Source organism: Glycine soja, chromosome 13 (assembly GCF_004193775.1).
Source record: "Glycine soja cultivar W05 chromosome 13, ASM419377v2, whole genome shotgun sequence".
Classification (NCBI taxonomy): Eukaryota; Viridiplantae; Streptophyta; class Magnoliopsida; order Fabales; family Fabaceae; genus Glycine; species Glycine soja.
The window spans coordinates 624,560-637,910 of record NC_041014.1 but is presented as its reverse complement, the minus strand read 5'-3'; the positions used below and the strand labels follow the sequence as shown (position 1 = coordinate 637,910).

Below are 13,351 nucleotides of genomic sequence, written 5' to 3'. Positions count from 1 at the left end.
ATTAAAAGTCTAAATTATTTTAAAATAAATACCACTTCCAAACTATAAAAATTAAAAGTTACAAATGAATTATTAAACTATACCTATTTATAAATATTTTAAATAATAATACTAATTACATTTAAATAAACAATAAAATGACTTTTTTAAAAAGTTTTAAAAAATAACTTATAAATTGATCACTCCTAATAATTTAGTATGTTACTTATTGAGAATCCTTCAATACCTTACGAATTCACAATCCTTTGATCGATTCACAAAATCTAGTATTTGGTACCCATCGTTAGATTACCATTGAATTTGGAAATAAATGTGTTACCTGTTACACACGCATCTCGTGAACAAAAGGGTGAGTATTATATTCTCATCTCTCCTTGAATAGAGAGACATGATTGCCACCCAGAATATGTTATGGGATTCTTAAATCATAAGCATGGCATTATATCGATGAAAGAATTAAAATTTAAGTACTTTATAATTATAGGAAATCCCGCGCGCGTGCCAAAATAATAAAAAATGGATAAATTAAAAGAAAAAAAAAAAGTACTAATACATGACAAATAGTTACATTGCCTTGGAAAAAAGAAAAAGAACTCAAGAACGGTATTACCGTGTATATTTCTAAGTTATCTTTACTTGTCGGTGGTCACATTAGGCTAGATAGCAGGGCACACAGGAAGAATCCAATAATTAAGAGGGAAAATTTTGAAGTTCGGTGAGGTGAGGAAGAAGTACTCCTAGAACTAGAAGGAGCCATGGGAATGTTACCAAACACAGTTGGGTAAGAGGTTGCGTTTTCAGGCAATGAAGTTGGAGCAAGTGCGTTCGTGTTTCCCCCAACTCCCACAGTTATATGAAGCTTTTGATTCTTTTGGCAATGACCAGCCTCTCCACTTGTGAAGTAGAAGTCCCCCTCTGATGTAATGTTGAACAAGGAGTTGCCATTGTTCATGTACAAAATCGGATCTTTAAGGTTGCAGCTCTTGTAGGATTCTGCTGTTACTTGAATCACTGAATCTTGACTTGGTGGGTATAGAAACACTGCACACATATATATATATATATATATATATATATATATATATATATATATATATATATATATAAATGAGCTAATTAAATTAACCATTAATATGTTAATTTGATATACAAACTATTTATAAAGTAAGAAGGATAATGGATGGAGAATTGAAGATATTTGATTGGCCGAACAAGTGAATGAAAATGTGAGTTTGAGGGTGAAAGAAGAAGGGGAGAAAGAAGAGACTGTAGTTGGAATCTCCCACTAATATTTTTAACAAAACTTATAAACTAACATTTCTCAATAAAAAAATGGACATCAAGGGAGGACTTACGAAGCGAATCACCGATCCTGAGGTTGTGATATTTGGACCATTTGTCGTAGAGGTGTGAACTTGGTGAAATGGGGATCCCCCAGGAATCTAGATCTCCAACTTTGTACTGGTAGCATTGCACCTTGGTTTGGATTTGGACCAACGTAACCAAGAGAGACACCAAAAAGAGGTTAAATCCAGGACTACTGAGATTGGCCATTTTGGTTCTGATCACCCCTCACGTTCAAACTTGGATTTTCTTAGATTTAAGAGCTGATCGAATGAGCAGAGGGAAAGGGAAAGGGAGACATGCAATTGGCCAGAATGTGCCGACTGCAAGCTTTGATAGTGACATGACAAAGTTCCCCCAAAATGTCAATTTACCTTAGTGCCCTCTTCCCCCTAACCCAACCATTGAACATTTTAAAATTTTAATAGTACCATATGATTTATCTAATTGGGCTTCCAATTATTTCTCTCTTATAAAGAACCCAAGTCAAATACTAGTATTATTCAAGTATATGAACAATTTTTTTTTTTTAAAAAATGGCATAAGGGTTAAGACTGGAAAACAGATCAATTATTATTAGGCGTTTAATTGGCGCATGTGCCAGCTGACAGTCTGTGTGGTTAGTAAGGTTTTGTAGTTTAATTGTGTGCGCCAGTGACATTATCATGTGGTGCACGAAGCAAGCTGTCAAGGCATGTCACATGGTTTACGAAATGGAATTGCGCAAATACAAACAAACAAAGCAGATGTTGAACAAAGAACCCAAATCCCACTTATGATATTGATTATCCATAACAATGCTTGCATGGACTTTTGATTATTGAATGTTGTATAGAGTATACCCGTTACTCTCCACCACGTAAGGTACCATTCTTAATTCGATGCCCCATTGTTGACACCCTTTCAATTAGGCCAATTGGAACAATGAAAGCGAAAAACCAACGATCTCGATCTAAATACTTAATTGAGTCTTAACCTGAAAAAATGTTAATTTTACTTGGTTAATTACCAAAATAATTTATTCCTGGATTCTTATTAGTAGAACTTTCAAAGAACTTATTATCGACATATACTAACTCTAAATTTTACACACTTTATGGCGTCTCACGCCCACTTCCCTCTTTATGGCCCCTCCTATATCCTTATTCCTTAGTAGTTACTTTCCAGTTCTCATCCATTACGAACTAATTTTGAATAGCTCCAATATACAGCCTTTTCAATTGGTACAACAACACGTTAATTAATCATATACAAGCTTTAGCTGCTATGAAAATAACAGTTCAATATGTAGTGATATATCATACATTAATTCCCCACGGGTTGTGTCCCAATAAATTTCTTTACAACAACCCGTTATGGATCTGCAAACTTACCAGGTTGCAGAAGATACAGCAGGGAGCTCGGTTACATCGGAATTTTGAATGAAATAAATGAGATTAACTTTTGAGAAATTATGTCTGTAACTCTGTATATTGGCCTTGCCGAACTATAGATATTCATAGAAACTTATTGATGGCAAGGCAAGTTGGATTGCAGAAGATATGCAACTCTTATTTTTCAATATCCAAAAGCCATTCTGCTTTGGCAGAGGTTCATCAGTCAATTGGATGTTCATTAAGGAAAGATCAGATCATAATTAATCAGCTTTCATGCAACTTCATCTCTCTTGTCCCTATTTTGTTCCTGACTGTAGAGAATTAGCTGTTGTTGCAACTGTTACATAACCAAATGGTTAGTTTGTTCTTAAATTTTAAAGCTTCAACATACATTACACGCTTCCTGGATTGTTCATCTAACTACAAACCCATATTGGTTAATGATTATGCAAAAGTTTTCACAAGTGAAACTTTTGAAGAATAAAGCAAAGAAAGCGAGCTAAAAGCCTCTGCAGAAACTTACCTGCATGTGTTTTAACTTCTCAGCTGTCAGCTCACCAGTCAAAGTGATCATCCTGTAATATGAGACGGGGCAGGGCAGAGAGAGAGAGAGAGAGTTAAATAAGCTATTTGAAGTAAAAGTAAAAGGAATACTGAGAAAGAATATTCAAATTGACATAACGAACTGAGTCTGAAGCTCTGAAATTTTGAGCAGCAGAAGACGTTCCCTCTCTGAAGCTGCTGTATCAACCTGCCAATGACACAAATGTCCGACAAAAATATCAAGCTGATGAATAATTATCACATTATAGGATTTAGTAGAGTTTTACGTAACGAAAGCAAGATTGACTAATTCTTCAACGAAAATCGACACACAAGGCAATTGGAAAGTAATTAAGCATATTAGTTAAAGGGATAAATTAAGTACAAATTACTCACACTTCCATTGATTTCTGAACTGCGAGGTAATGGTGGCAACTTCCCATTCTGTGAAACTGAAAATTTTGATTGAATCATTATATCATTCAAAACCGCCAACAATTGCCTCAAATATAATCAAGGGAAAATCCTTCACTCACCTTCAATTGCTTCAGCAGATTGCAAGCTATTTAACAGATTCATTATAAGATCCTGGAATTAAAATAGAACTTTCCATGAGACCATAAATTGGCAAGGTCACAGTTTTGATTATAAAAATTCTAACATTTTCCTCACTTGTTGAATAGATGTTTGCTGTAAAAGATTTTGAAGGTGAGTTGTAAGAAATGATGCAGAGATACCGTTGGTGATAGAATCTTTGGTGGACTGATGAATTGGTGAAGAGAAATAGATTCAATAGAAGATAAATGAGCCTTATATATCAAGCAAGTAATAAATGATACATCATATAGATGCTCTGCAACGAACCCAAGAAGCAAAAGTTTCCCAAAATTGAAGATGAACTCTGTCTGTTTAACTTTATAAATTGTTTTGAGAGAAATTAACCAAATATGGAATATGCTGATAAACAAATTAGTTAGATATGATACGTATGGCTTATGTACAAACCATTTGTTTGGAATCGAACATCCAATCACTAACACTGGCAGATTTCTGCAGTGGTGATACTGATCCCTATATCAAATGTTATGGGAACATAAACATCAGATAGGGAAAGATATAACATAAATGCATAAACAAAAATCAAATTACAACAACAACCAACCTGTGAAGATCGGCGTGAAACTGAACTTACGGGAATATCCTATGGCAAAATGTTAAGTCAGTTAAGTTAAATGATGAGAGAACTTAGTTGTAAGAGTAGAGCATACCTTCACAAGATCTAAATTTTCTGATGTCACAGAGAATCGCCCTTTAATTTGCACTAGATTAGCCTTAGACTTGTCATCCAAGGAATCTATGAATCCTATCAAGAGTGATGGGAACCAAATTAAACTCAAAGAATTAAGATGGTTTGGTTAAGAAACTAGTACAAATTCTACACATAGCCTTATGGTTCATACAGTATAATTTAAGTACCTCCAGAAGACTTTATTGGAGCCGATAAACTATTTGCTGAAGCTCGCATTGGAAGCATCAATGGACCACTAAAACTTGGCGCTCGTCGCGCTTCATGGTTATTTTTCTCACCCAGTAACTGATTTCCATTCTCAAGCCTAAAAATAATAAAGCATTAAATGTTTTATCAAGTAAAATATGATGATATTGACAAGTAAACAACAATCACACTGAAGCATCAGTAAGAAATGGAAAGAAGCACATAGGACAATGGATCCTTAAATTTAAACTTCAAATTACATACTTATAGTCATAGACAACTCGGAACATATGAGGGAAAAATAAAACTTTCATGCCTACATATTCTTCACAATTGGCTTCAAACTTACACCTTTAGATAAAAACAATGCTTAAAATTCATAATGAAAAATAAACAAAATTGATTGACTGTGTCGCTAATTTTTTTTATTTATAAATTAGTAGCTAGAATTACAACTTTGATCCTAAAAAAAAATTAAAAGCAAGATTTGTGAATTATTCTCCATATTGTCAACTGCAATTCCAAATGGAGAGCATATCCCAAGCTTACTTTTTTGAAGGTGCATCCTCATTTTCCCATATTCTTCATTCCTTCCAGGTGATGTTGAATTACCATAACAAAACTCACTATATAGAACAGAATATTATATTTCAACCTTACTTAGTTCAAGCATTCTACCTAAAAAATATTAGAAGTAAAATGTTTTAATGTATCTTGGTACTGTTATGTCAGAAACTCATCCTCAACTAATAATACTCTGGCAATACATATATAGTATTGGATAAACATTTCTGAATATGCTGGCAATTTTGGCGTATCCAAACATCTTCTAGGTTAATAGGAAAGACAAATAAAAAGCATCAATAACAAAAGCAATAAAAGCCACACACACACAATTGTATATGATAATAAAAAAAGACAAAATTACATTAAGATAAAAACATAATTGTTTTTAGAAAATAACATTTATTATTAACAAACTCATAAACCAAAATCAAATTAGTGTGCTCATTGCTTCAAAATTGTGCACTACCATCATTAGTTGGGTCGACCTCGCCACCATAGACACTTCACTCACAGCTCACTGTAAGGATGAGTGGGTCTAATTGATTATGGGGAAAAAACAGAAAATAGAAATGGGAAAAATCTCTAGTCTTGACCAAAAACAGTCCTTTTTTGAGGGAAAAATGAACTAGTTAGTATCCAAGTGATACCCAATCACATTGGAGTTCTACCCAAGCTATATACCTACTTTTTTTAAAAAATTATTTTGGTATATAACTGGTATATAGCTATAGAATATATGAAAACATCCAATACTATTTTGACCGTATAATATATTAGATTATCCTTTAGGATTAGTTTCCTTATTTCTTCATTATCTCCAAGAATTAGTTATCATATTTTTTTATCTCATGATTTGTTTCTTATTTAGTAAGGATTATGATTAGTATAAGTAAAGATTGACACTCTAGGTTTAATTAACAATATCATCATATTACACAGCATCATAATACTCAATAGAACATCATTCAAAAGTCAATATTTATTTTATTCTCGCCTGCTATAATAATTTCAATACGGTATGGTAAGAGCAACACCATCCTTTATGATGTATCCCATATTTCTACTACAAAGTTGTTAGGATCCAATTGCAACGTATTGGACTTGAGTCCCACATTGGAAATATGGGATTCTAGTGTGGGGTGGGTTTATAAGACCATGGACTCTCTAACTACAACAGTTAGCCTTTGTGGTGTGGTTCTCCCAAGGTTCTTATTATCAATTAGTAGCAAAGCCTTCCACTTGGTCTCTTAGCTGCAAACAAACAATGCAGGTGGTGGTGCCAACATTGCAGTGCTCACCTAGGACTAGTCAAAGGGCTTGTGCATAGCCAGCCCGCATGGGTATTGAGGCTGCAGAGCATATGGGACTTAAATCCCAAATTAGAAGTATGAGATTCAAGTGTGGGTTTTATAAGGTCTTGGATCTCCAACTATAACAACTAGATTTTGTGGTGTCGTTCTCCCTGTGTTCTTATAACAAGGTTCCTCAGATTCAAAGCACTATTCTATTTTTGCCTTCCTTCAAATTAGCCATCTTTCTTATTATAGTCCAAGTCATCATTCTTGAGTTTTTTGGCCTTACCATAACATCCTTCCACCATCTCTTCCTAGTGTTTCTTCTCCTGTCTAGCATCATTTTTCTAGCCACCTCATTTGCCATCCATCATTAGTTCTAGATGCCAACTACCCATGTCCAATTCATCTCTCCAGTGTTGGACCAACCCCACCGATTTTGTTGTCACTAGAGTCCTCATGTGCCTATACATGCACATTCTTTGTCTTGTATTCAGTTACCTTTTGTTTAGAAGCATTTCCTTTAACTGTTCACTTTTTGCCTTTGTTTTAGTGTCTTTTGCAAAATCCATCTTGAGACATTGCTTAAATTGAACCAAACTTGTCTTACTCCCCTTGTGTTCATAGTTTCCCCAGAGAATCAACCCCACCCCACAACATTCCAAGAGAATCGTTATGGAATCATCATGGTCCCTCAACTATCCCAGAAAATCATCCTGGCCAACAACAGCCCCAGATAGAGCAGTCTGGTCCTGCCATTCTATAGTCACACTATATCTTTTGATCTTTTTTTCTAGAAGGGTTTATTTGCAACATGTTCATAGTCACACTATATTTTTTTATCTTTTTTTCTAGAAGGGTTTATTTGTAACATGTTCATAACTTAGTAAGCTATAGCTTGAGGGGAGGTATTAGATTTGATGAAAATGTCCAATATTTTATTGATCATACCCTTGAGTATCTTAAGCTTTAGCTTGAGTGGAAGTGTTAGAATAGATGAAAATATTCAATATTATATCGTTCATATCTTAGTGGTATATTAGATTATCCTTTAGGATTACTTTCCCCATTTCCTAATTATCTATTAAGATTAGTCACCATATTTCCTTATCGCATGATTTGTTTCTTAGTTAGAATTATGATTAGTAAAAATAAGGGATAGTACTCTAGGTTTTATGAACATACCATCAGATTGTAATACATCATAATACTCAATAGAACATCATTCAAAATCTTGTAACTAACTATTTTAACTAATTACAGATCCTCTGCTGTCGCTAACTTGTAACTGTCTGACAATATTTGGGAAACTATAACAGGATCTGACTTCAATTTCATAAAACGGTCTGTTAAACTTCTAATCATATCTAAAATAAAACTAGATGTGATACAAAAATATGAAGTACCTTTCTAATGTTCGTCCCCTTTCTAATGCAGAATGACTGAGAACAGTGCCTGGCAACAGCGGTCCACTTTGGGTTTGACGGATTTTCCTGGATTGACCTTTGATTTTGCACATACCTATATCTTTCTCTAGAGTAGATGTTGTTGCCTCCGTAATTGACCCATTTCTCTTCCAAATAATATTTTTGGGCAATCCAGGTTCCTGGAGATCACTTTTGGGATTCTTCTCCTTTTTGTTCAAGTATTCATCCTGCTCAGTCTGTTTTATGTCAAAAGCACCTACCTGTGATGTGATTTTATTCTGTGGTGATTTCTCTGAATTCATTTTGACAGTACCAGACTGGGAATCAATTGCAATCTGTCATGACAAACAACAGTAGAAAATGAATTTCTTTACTGTAGACAAAGTTTAGAACAATCGAACCAACACTAAAATTCAGTGGCTTGGTCTTCTTACGGCCTTGTAATTAGTAAAAAATTTCTTTTCAGCTTCTTCCCTCATCTCTGCAATATCATCATCATCCCTCACCTATCATAATTGAAGACATTAGTTCAGATCTAATAAAGGGACAAACTAATCAAGCAAATAGATTTAAGCATGATAATACATACCAATGAAGCTTGAGCTTTCAAATCATCAATATCAAAATTCCACGCGCTAACTCCTCGTTGATATTGACTCTAAAGCAAAAGATATAAATTCGATTATCTATGGATCCAAAAATAAAGGTGCTAATCTTTCTTGTTTTCTACAAGAAACATATATATGTTACATTAGATGTTAACTGAAGCTTTAAAATGTACAGTTACCAAAAGGAACACTTTTATAGGGGTTAGGGACAAAGTTCCCCAAAACCCTGCCATTTTAAATCATGGTTATTGTTAGAGTACATGAAAATATCATGTTTTAGATTATCCGATAGGGTTAGTTTCCCTATTTCTTCACTATCCGTTTGGATGGGTAATCATATTTCTTTATCATGATTTAATTCCCTAATTAGTTAGAATTATAATTAGTATAAATAAGGTTTAGTGCTCTCGTATCATATCACAGTATGTGACAAATAAACATTTGAATATCTGCTTTTACCCGAGATATTGCCTCTTCTTCTGTAGAAGGCATTTTCTTCACTGCTAGTTGTGCTGCATCTTTGAGCTGCGAGAATTCATAAAGTCAAGAAAAAGTAGCAGGAAGATAGAAATTTTAAAACCTGCACGAAAACCCACCTGGAGGGCTTTTACACGATTCCAAAGAGGTGGTAAGTCAGCAAACAATTTCTTTACAGAGAGCTCGGGAGGCTTAGCATGTTTGAAGAAGGAATGTTTCAGTAACTTCTCTGCTGATGGCCTTTTTGTTTGATCTTTTACCAGGCACATAGCAACCATTTCCTTAAAATACTGATCACAACTGGAAATACTTTAATTAGACTACGATTAAACAAGAAATACACTATGACACAACAACCATATCAGAATCAAAGATCAGTGTTGTGTGCCTTGACTAATGAACTAAAGAAAACTATAAGTATCATAGCGATGACTCTTGTGTAACAGTCCATCCAGAAAGAACAGCAATACCTTAGAGAACTTTTTATCTCGATCATAATCAAGTCCAGGAGGGGCATTCTGTATTGTCATTAGGAGAACCTATACATGAAACAAAAAGTGAAGTATTTTTCCTTCATAACAAATTATATCACATAAACTTCAATTTGTCCATTGTTAACATGTTTCTAGACATTGTCTCTGAACAAACACTGGATGTAAATATCTTACCCTCATTGGAGGATATTTTGAAAATGGAGCATGGCCATGAGCCAACTCAAGTGCCGTAATCCCAAAAGACCAAATATCGGCCCTGTTCAACATTTATGCACATCAGCAGTAACTATAAACTTGGCCCATTATGCATTCCTAATAAAGACAAAAAAAAATTTGCAGTCTATTGAACAAATAAACAAGAAAGACTTGCTGTAGCCAATGGAAGCTACCTTAATACAACCTTTTCTAAGCAATTCTGTGTGATTAATTAAGAGGGCATTTGGAAGAGCAGCTTATTTGGGCTTGTGAAATAGCTTATGACCTTCTTATAAGCTCTTCTCAACTTATTTCAATAAACTTGATGTAAAAGCTTATCAGAATAAGCTCCTTTCAGTTTATTTCAATTCAACAAGCTTCACAGTTCACAGTCAAGTATATAATAAGCTCTCATCCGATTAAACTATTCATTAAACCACACCCTAAATCTGTTGAACGGATTTAAAAAGCTAGAAGAACAACACAATATTGAAACTAATACAGTACACCAGTCATGCCCTCAATGCTAAAACACACTGGCAGCAATCATGTGTTTTGAGTTAGTTAGCAGTAACATAAATGGCAGCACACACAGTGTTTTGGTAATTAATTGGCAGAAACAGCTAAGAGAGATAATAACAAGAGAAGAAGAACTGAATGAATGAATGACTGACTTGGAATTATAGCCACTTCCAGGTTGCAGCATCTCAGGAGCCATCCTGCAGACATGAGAAAGGTGGTGACAACATGTTATATTGAGACAAAAGAAAACAAGGCAAATGTTAAAGGCCCTAAGGGCACCAGTTAAGGAACAAAGTAGAAAGATGTTTACGGAAATGCATAAATTTACGTTGCTGATCATCTTTATCTTTTTTACGCAATCTTATGATTTCTACAATAAATATTTTCTCCTTGTCCCGAGGGCACTGATCAGCAAGACTGATAAAACAAATGGAAATGTTGCGTTGAGATAGCATCATATTACCAGCAAGGGGTTCCAACAAAAGTGTTTCTGGAACGGTGACGGTCGCCGGCGTTGTCGTACAAGCAAGCGGAGACGCCGAAGTCGGCGAGCCTGACGGAGGCGGAGGTGTCGAGTAGAATGTTACCGGCCTTGACGTCGCCGTGAATGTGGCCGTGGCGGTGGAGGTAGTGGAGGGCCTTGAGAGTCTCCTTGAGGATGGATCCGATAACGTCTTCATGGAAGCCGTGGGAGTAAGCTATCTTGATGAGGTGGAGGCAGGAGCCCTGGTCCATGAAGGGCATGACCACCCAGAGGCTCCGGTCCACGGCGAAGGAGCAGAGCGCCCTCACCACGTTGGGGTGGTCGATGAGGCTCATGGTTTGGGCCTCCCTGCGCAGGTCGTCGAGATTGACGTTGCAGCGATCGAGATCGAAGGACTTGATGGCCACCAGTTGGTTGAAGGGGAGATAGATCGCTCTGTAGACGGTGCCGGTGGCTCCATAACCAACTTCTTCTAGAAGCTTGTAGTCCGCGGGGTTCGTAGAGTACCCTCCCATTTGCAACCAACGATATTCCTTGTTATATGTTCCAACAACACCTTGTCTTGTCTGTCTTTTCTAATGCTAGACCGAGTTCAGACTCACTTATCATGTGTCACTCTTTCTACACTTGGATTGTTATTTATGCTATGTATCAATTCAATATCATTACGCATTACCTATCTGCTCTAGTTAGTTGATCAAAAAAGGAGTAATAATAAAATCACGTCTGTTTCCTCTCCTACCCTTCTCTCTCACCAACCAACCAACCATGCACCGATTGTTGGGCACTTATCACCACTCACCAAACACCAATATGCATTTCAAGCTAGAAAGACAATTAACCAAACAAAGAGTCGCGGTTCAAATGTGTTGTCAATAGAGTGGAAAGGTTAATTCAATAATCACTAATCAGCCGAGACTAAAATTTGAGATTATATATATATATATATATAAACTTAACTGTGACCTTAAAAAAAACTTAATTGTGAAATTTATTAAAATAAATTAAAAACCTGTTAAAATGTCATATATCTCTTTTATATACTTAAATGAATTCTTCAGAAACCTCTTCATCATATGTTTAAGGAAACAATTTTGTTCTCTATGTCTATGAATTTTGATGATGCACTTCTAGCAATTAAAAAGAAAATATAGGTTAGAGTAATTTTTTTATATCATAATATTGGTATAAAATGCTCATCAATAATTTTACTAATTTTCTTTTATTATTTGTTTCAGGTAAATTAAATTAAAAAATTATTTGTTTCAGGTAAATTAAATTAAAAAATAAAATATGACTTAAGAGTGACCTAAGTTGGCCAATATCGCTTTGAGCCAACAATTCATCCGTAACCCACTTTGCTAATTAGTCATTAATTTATTAGTGTTTCATATGCTCAAACAAGAGGAACCTCAACATTTGTTCCCAGCAAAAGTTTCAAAATATTTAATTGTTAAAAAGACTCAACTACGCATACAATCTATCTATGTTTTATGTTTTAACTATAAATTGAGAATTAACTTTTTCTTTTGATAAAAATTAAGTCTGCTTTACTTAGATTGAACATATGATCTTTCCTGTTTTTTTTTTTTTTCAATTTTTTGGGGGCCTCTGATTAGTGGTTGAGTTACAATTTGTTTCTCCATTAGTTTATAGCTTAACTAACTCCTAAAAACAGTTATCACAGAAAAGTAAAACCAAGTTTACTGAACCAATTACAACAGTTATAAAATAAAACAAGCTAATAACACCGTTTGAAAAATGTGGATGATTAGCTATATTACAAATTATAGAGGAGTCGCACTGCAAAATTGAGATTACACTGCTTGCCCAAAAATAAAAGGAAAGAGTCGCCTATTCTACAAGACAAATTGGTTAACATTGCAATTTGGATGCTTATAATTAATCTTTTTCCTTGCCAATGTCTATATTTTGTGCATAATCAATTGAGGCCAAAATTTACATATGATTTTTGAGAAATTGAAGATTCATCTATTCAACTAACACAAACCTCAAATGTCGATTTTTATTGTCTTAGATACTAAGATAAAACTCAAATTAACAATAAAAATACTAAAGAAACTGTACTTTTAGTTCATATACAAAAAGAGTTGCCCTTGTACGGGCATCAATCAGAGATAATCATTCAATGTATCTTCCTGTCCTGGGCAAGACAAGTTTTATAGTAACCATGAACTAGAACATGTAAAACACACACGAATCAATGAATACTTTAAAAATAAAACTTGTGGTTTTTGCTTCACAGTAAGTTTGAAGGGTATATACAAAAACCTAGCCTCGTGATGATCACAAATGGTACCACCAATTAAGGCCTACGACTGTTTCGCAAAAACATTTGCTATTTGCGAGGTACATAATAATTGAACGAATTTTTGTCAAGAAAGTGGGCGAAAGTGAGCTCTGGAAAGGATATAGCCGAAACCGAGGCAGAGTGCCCAAAGTCCCATATCCATGGCTCGGCTCAGTATTTCCAAATCTGTTTCCAAGTGAAGGCTCGCTTCTTCAA

The 13,351-nt window shown here is 34.9% G+C and overlaps 2 protein-coding genes across 5 annotated transcripts; both read right to left on the bottom strand.

Annotated features, from left to right (window-relative positions):
- Window positions 1-499: 499 nt before the first annotated feature.
- Window positions 500-1,706, bottom strand: LOC114381399 (mavicyanin-like). Its single transcript, XM_028340645.1, has 2 exons — window positions 1,356-1,706; window positions 500-1,041 (listed from the first exon to the last, which is right to left on the bottom strand). The coding sequence occupies exons 1-2, from the start codon at window positions 1,552-1,554 to the stop codon at window positions 647-649; spliced, it is 594 nt and encodes a 197-aa protein (XP_028196446.1). The 5' UTR covers window positions 1,555-1,706; the 3' UTR covers window positions 500-646.
- An 844-nt stretch (window positions 1,707-2,550) lies between these two features.
- On the bottom strand, window positions 2,551-11,641 carry LOC114381396 (serine/threonine-protein kinase OSR1-like). Of its 4 annotated transcripts, none has more exons than XM_028340641.1 (19): window positions 10,804-11,641; window positions 10,493-10,537; window positions 9,798-9,879; window positions 9,600-9,668; window positions 9,249-9,419; window positions 9,112-9,177; window positions 8,634-8,702; window positions 8,479-8,550; window positions 8,024-8,379; window positions 4,740-4,876; window positions 4,532-4,626; window positions 4,426-4,464; window positions 4,269-4,334; window positions 3,936-4,025; window positions 3,800-3,851; window positions 3,660-3,715; window positions 3,403-3,471; window positions 3,244-3,295; window positions 2,551-3,057 (listed from the first exon to the last, which is right to left on the bottom strand). In XM_028340641.1, the coding sequence occupies exons 1-18, from the start codon at window positions 11,337-11,339 to the stop codon at window positions 3,275-3,277; spliced, it is 2,091 nt and encodes a 696-aa protein (XP_028196442.1). In that variant the 5' UTR covers window positions 11,340-11,641; the 3' UTR covers window positions 2,551-3,057; window positions 3,244-3,274. The 4 variants fall into 4 exon arrangements, with proteins under 4 accessions (XP_028196442.1, XP_028196439.1, XP_028196441.1 ...); XM_028340638.1 differs by having other exon boundaries at window positions 3,407-3,471; window positions 10,804-11,639; XM_028340640.1 differs by lacking the exon at window positions 3,936-4,025 and having other exon boundaries at window positions 3,407-3,471.
- Window positions 11,642-13,351: the final 1,710 nt, after the last annotated feature.

Excerpts from the sequence above, each read along its gene's own strand:
- LOC114381399 (XM_028340645.1), bottom strand. The coding sequence starts at position 1,554 with ATGGCCAATCTCAGTAGTCCTGGATTTAACCTCTTTTTGGTGTCTCTC. Across the intron at positions 1,042-1,355 it reads CAGGATCGGTGATTCGCTTC|TGTTTCTATACCCACCAAGT; the intron begins GTAAGTCCTCCC and ends ATATGTGTGCAG.
- LOC114381396 (XM_028340638.1), bottom strand. The coding sequence starts at position 11,339 with ATGGGAGGGTACTCTACGAACCCCGCGGACTACAAGCTTCTAGAAGAA. Across the intron at positions 4,877-8,023 it reads AGGGGACGAACATTAGAAAG|GCTTGAGAATGGAAATCAGT; the intron begins GTACTTCATATT and ends TATTATTTTTAG. Across the intron at positions 4,627-4,739 it reads TCCAATAAAGTCTTCTGGAG|GATTCATAGATTCCTTGGAT; the intron begins GTACTTAAATTA and ends CACTCTTGATAG.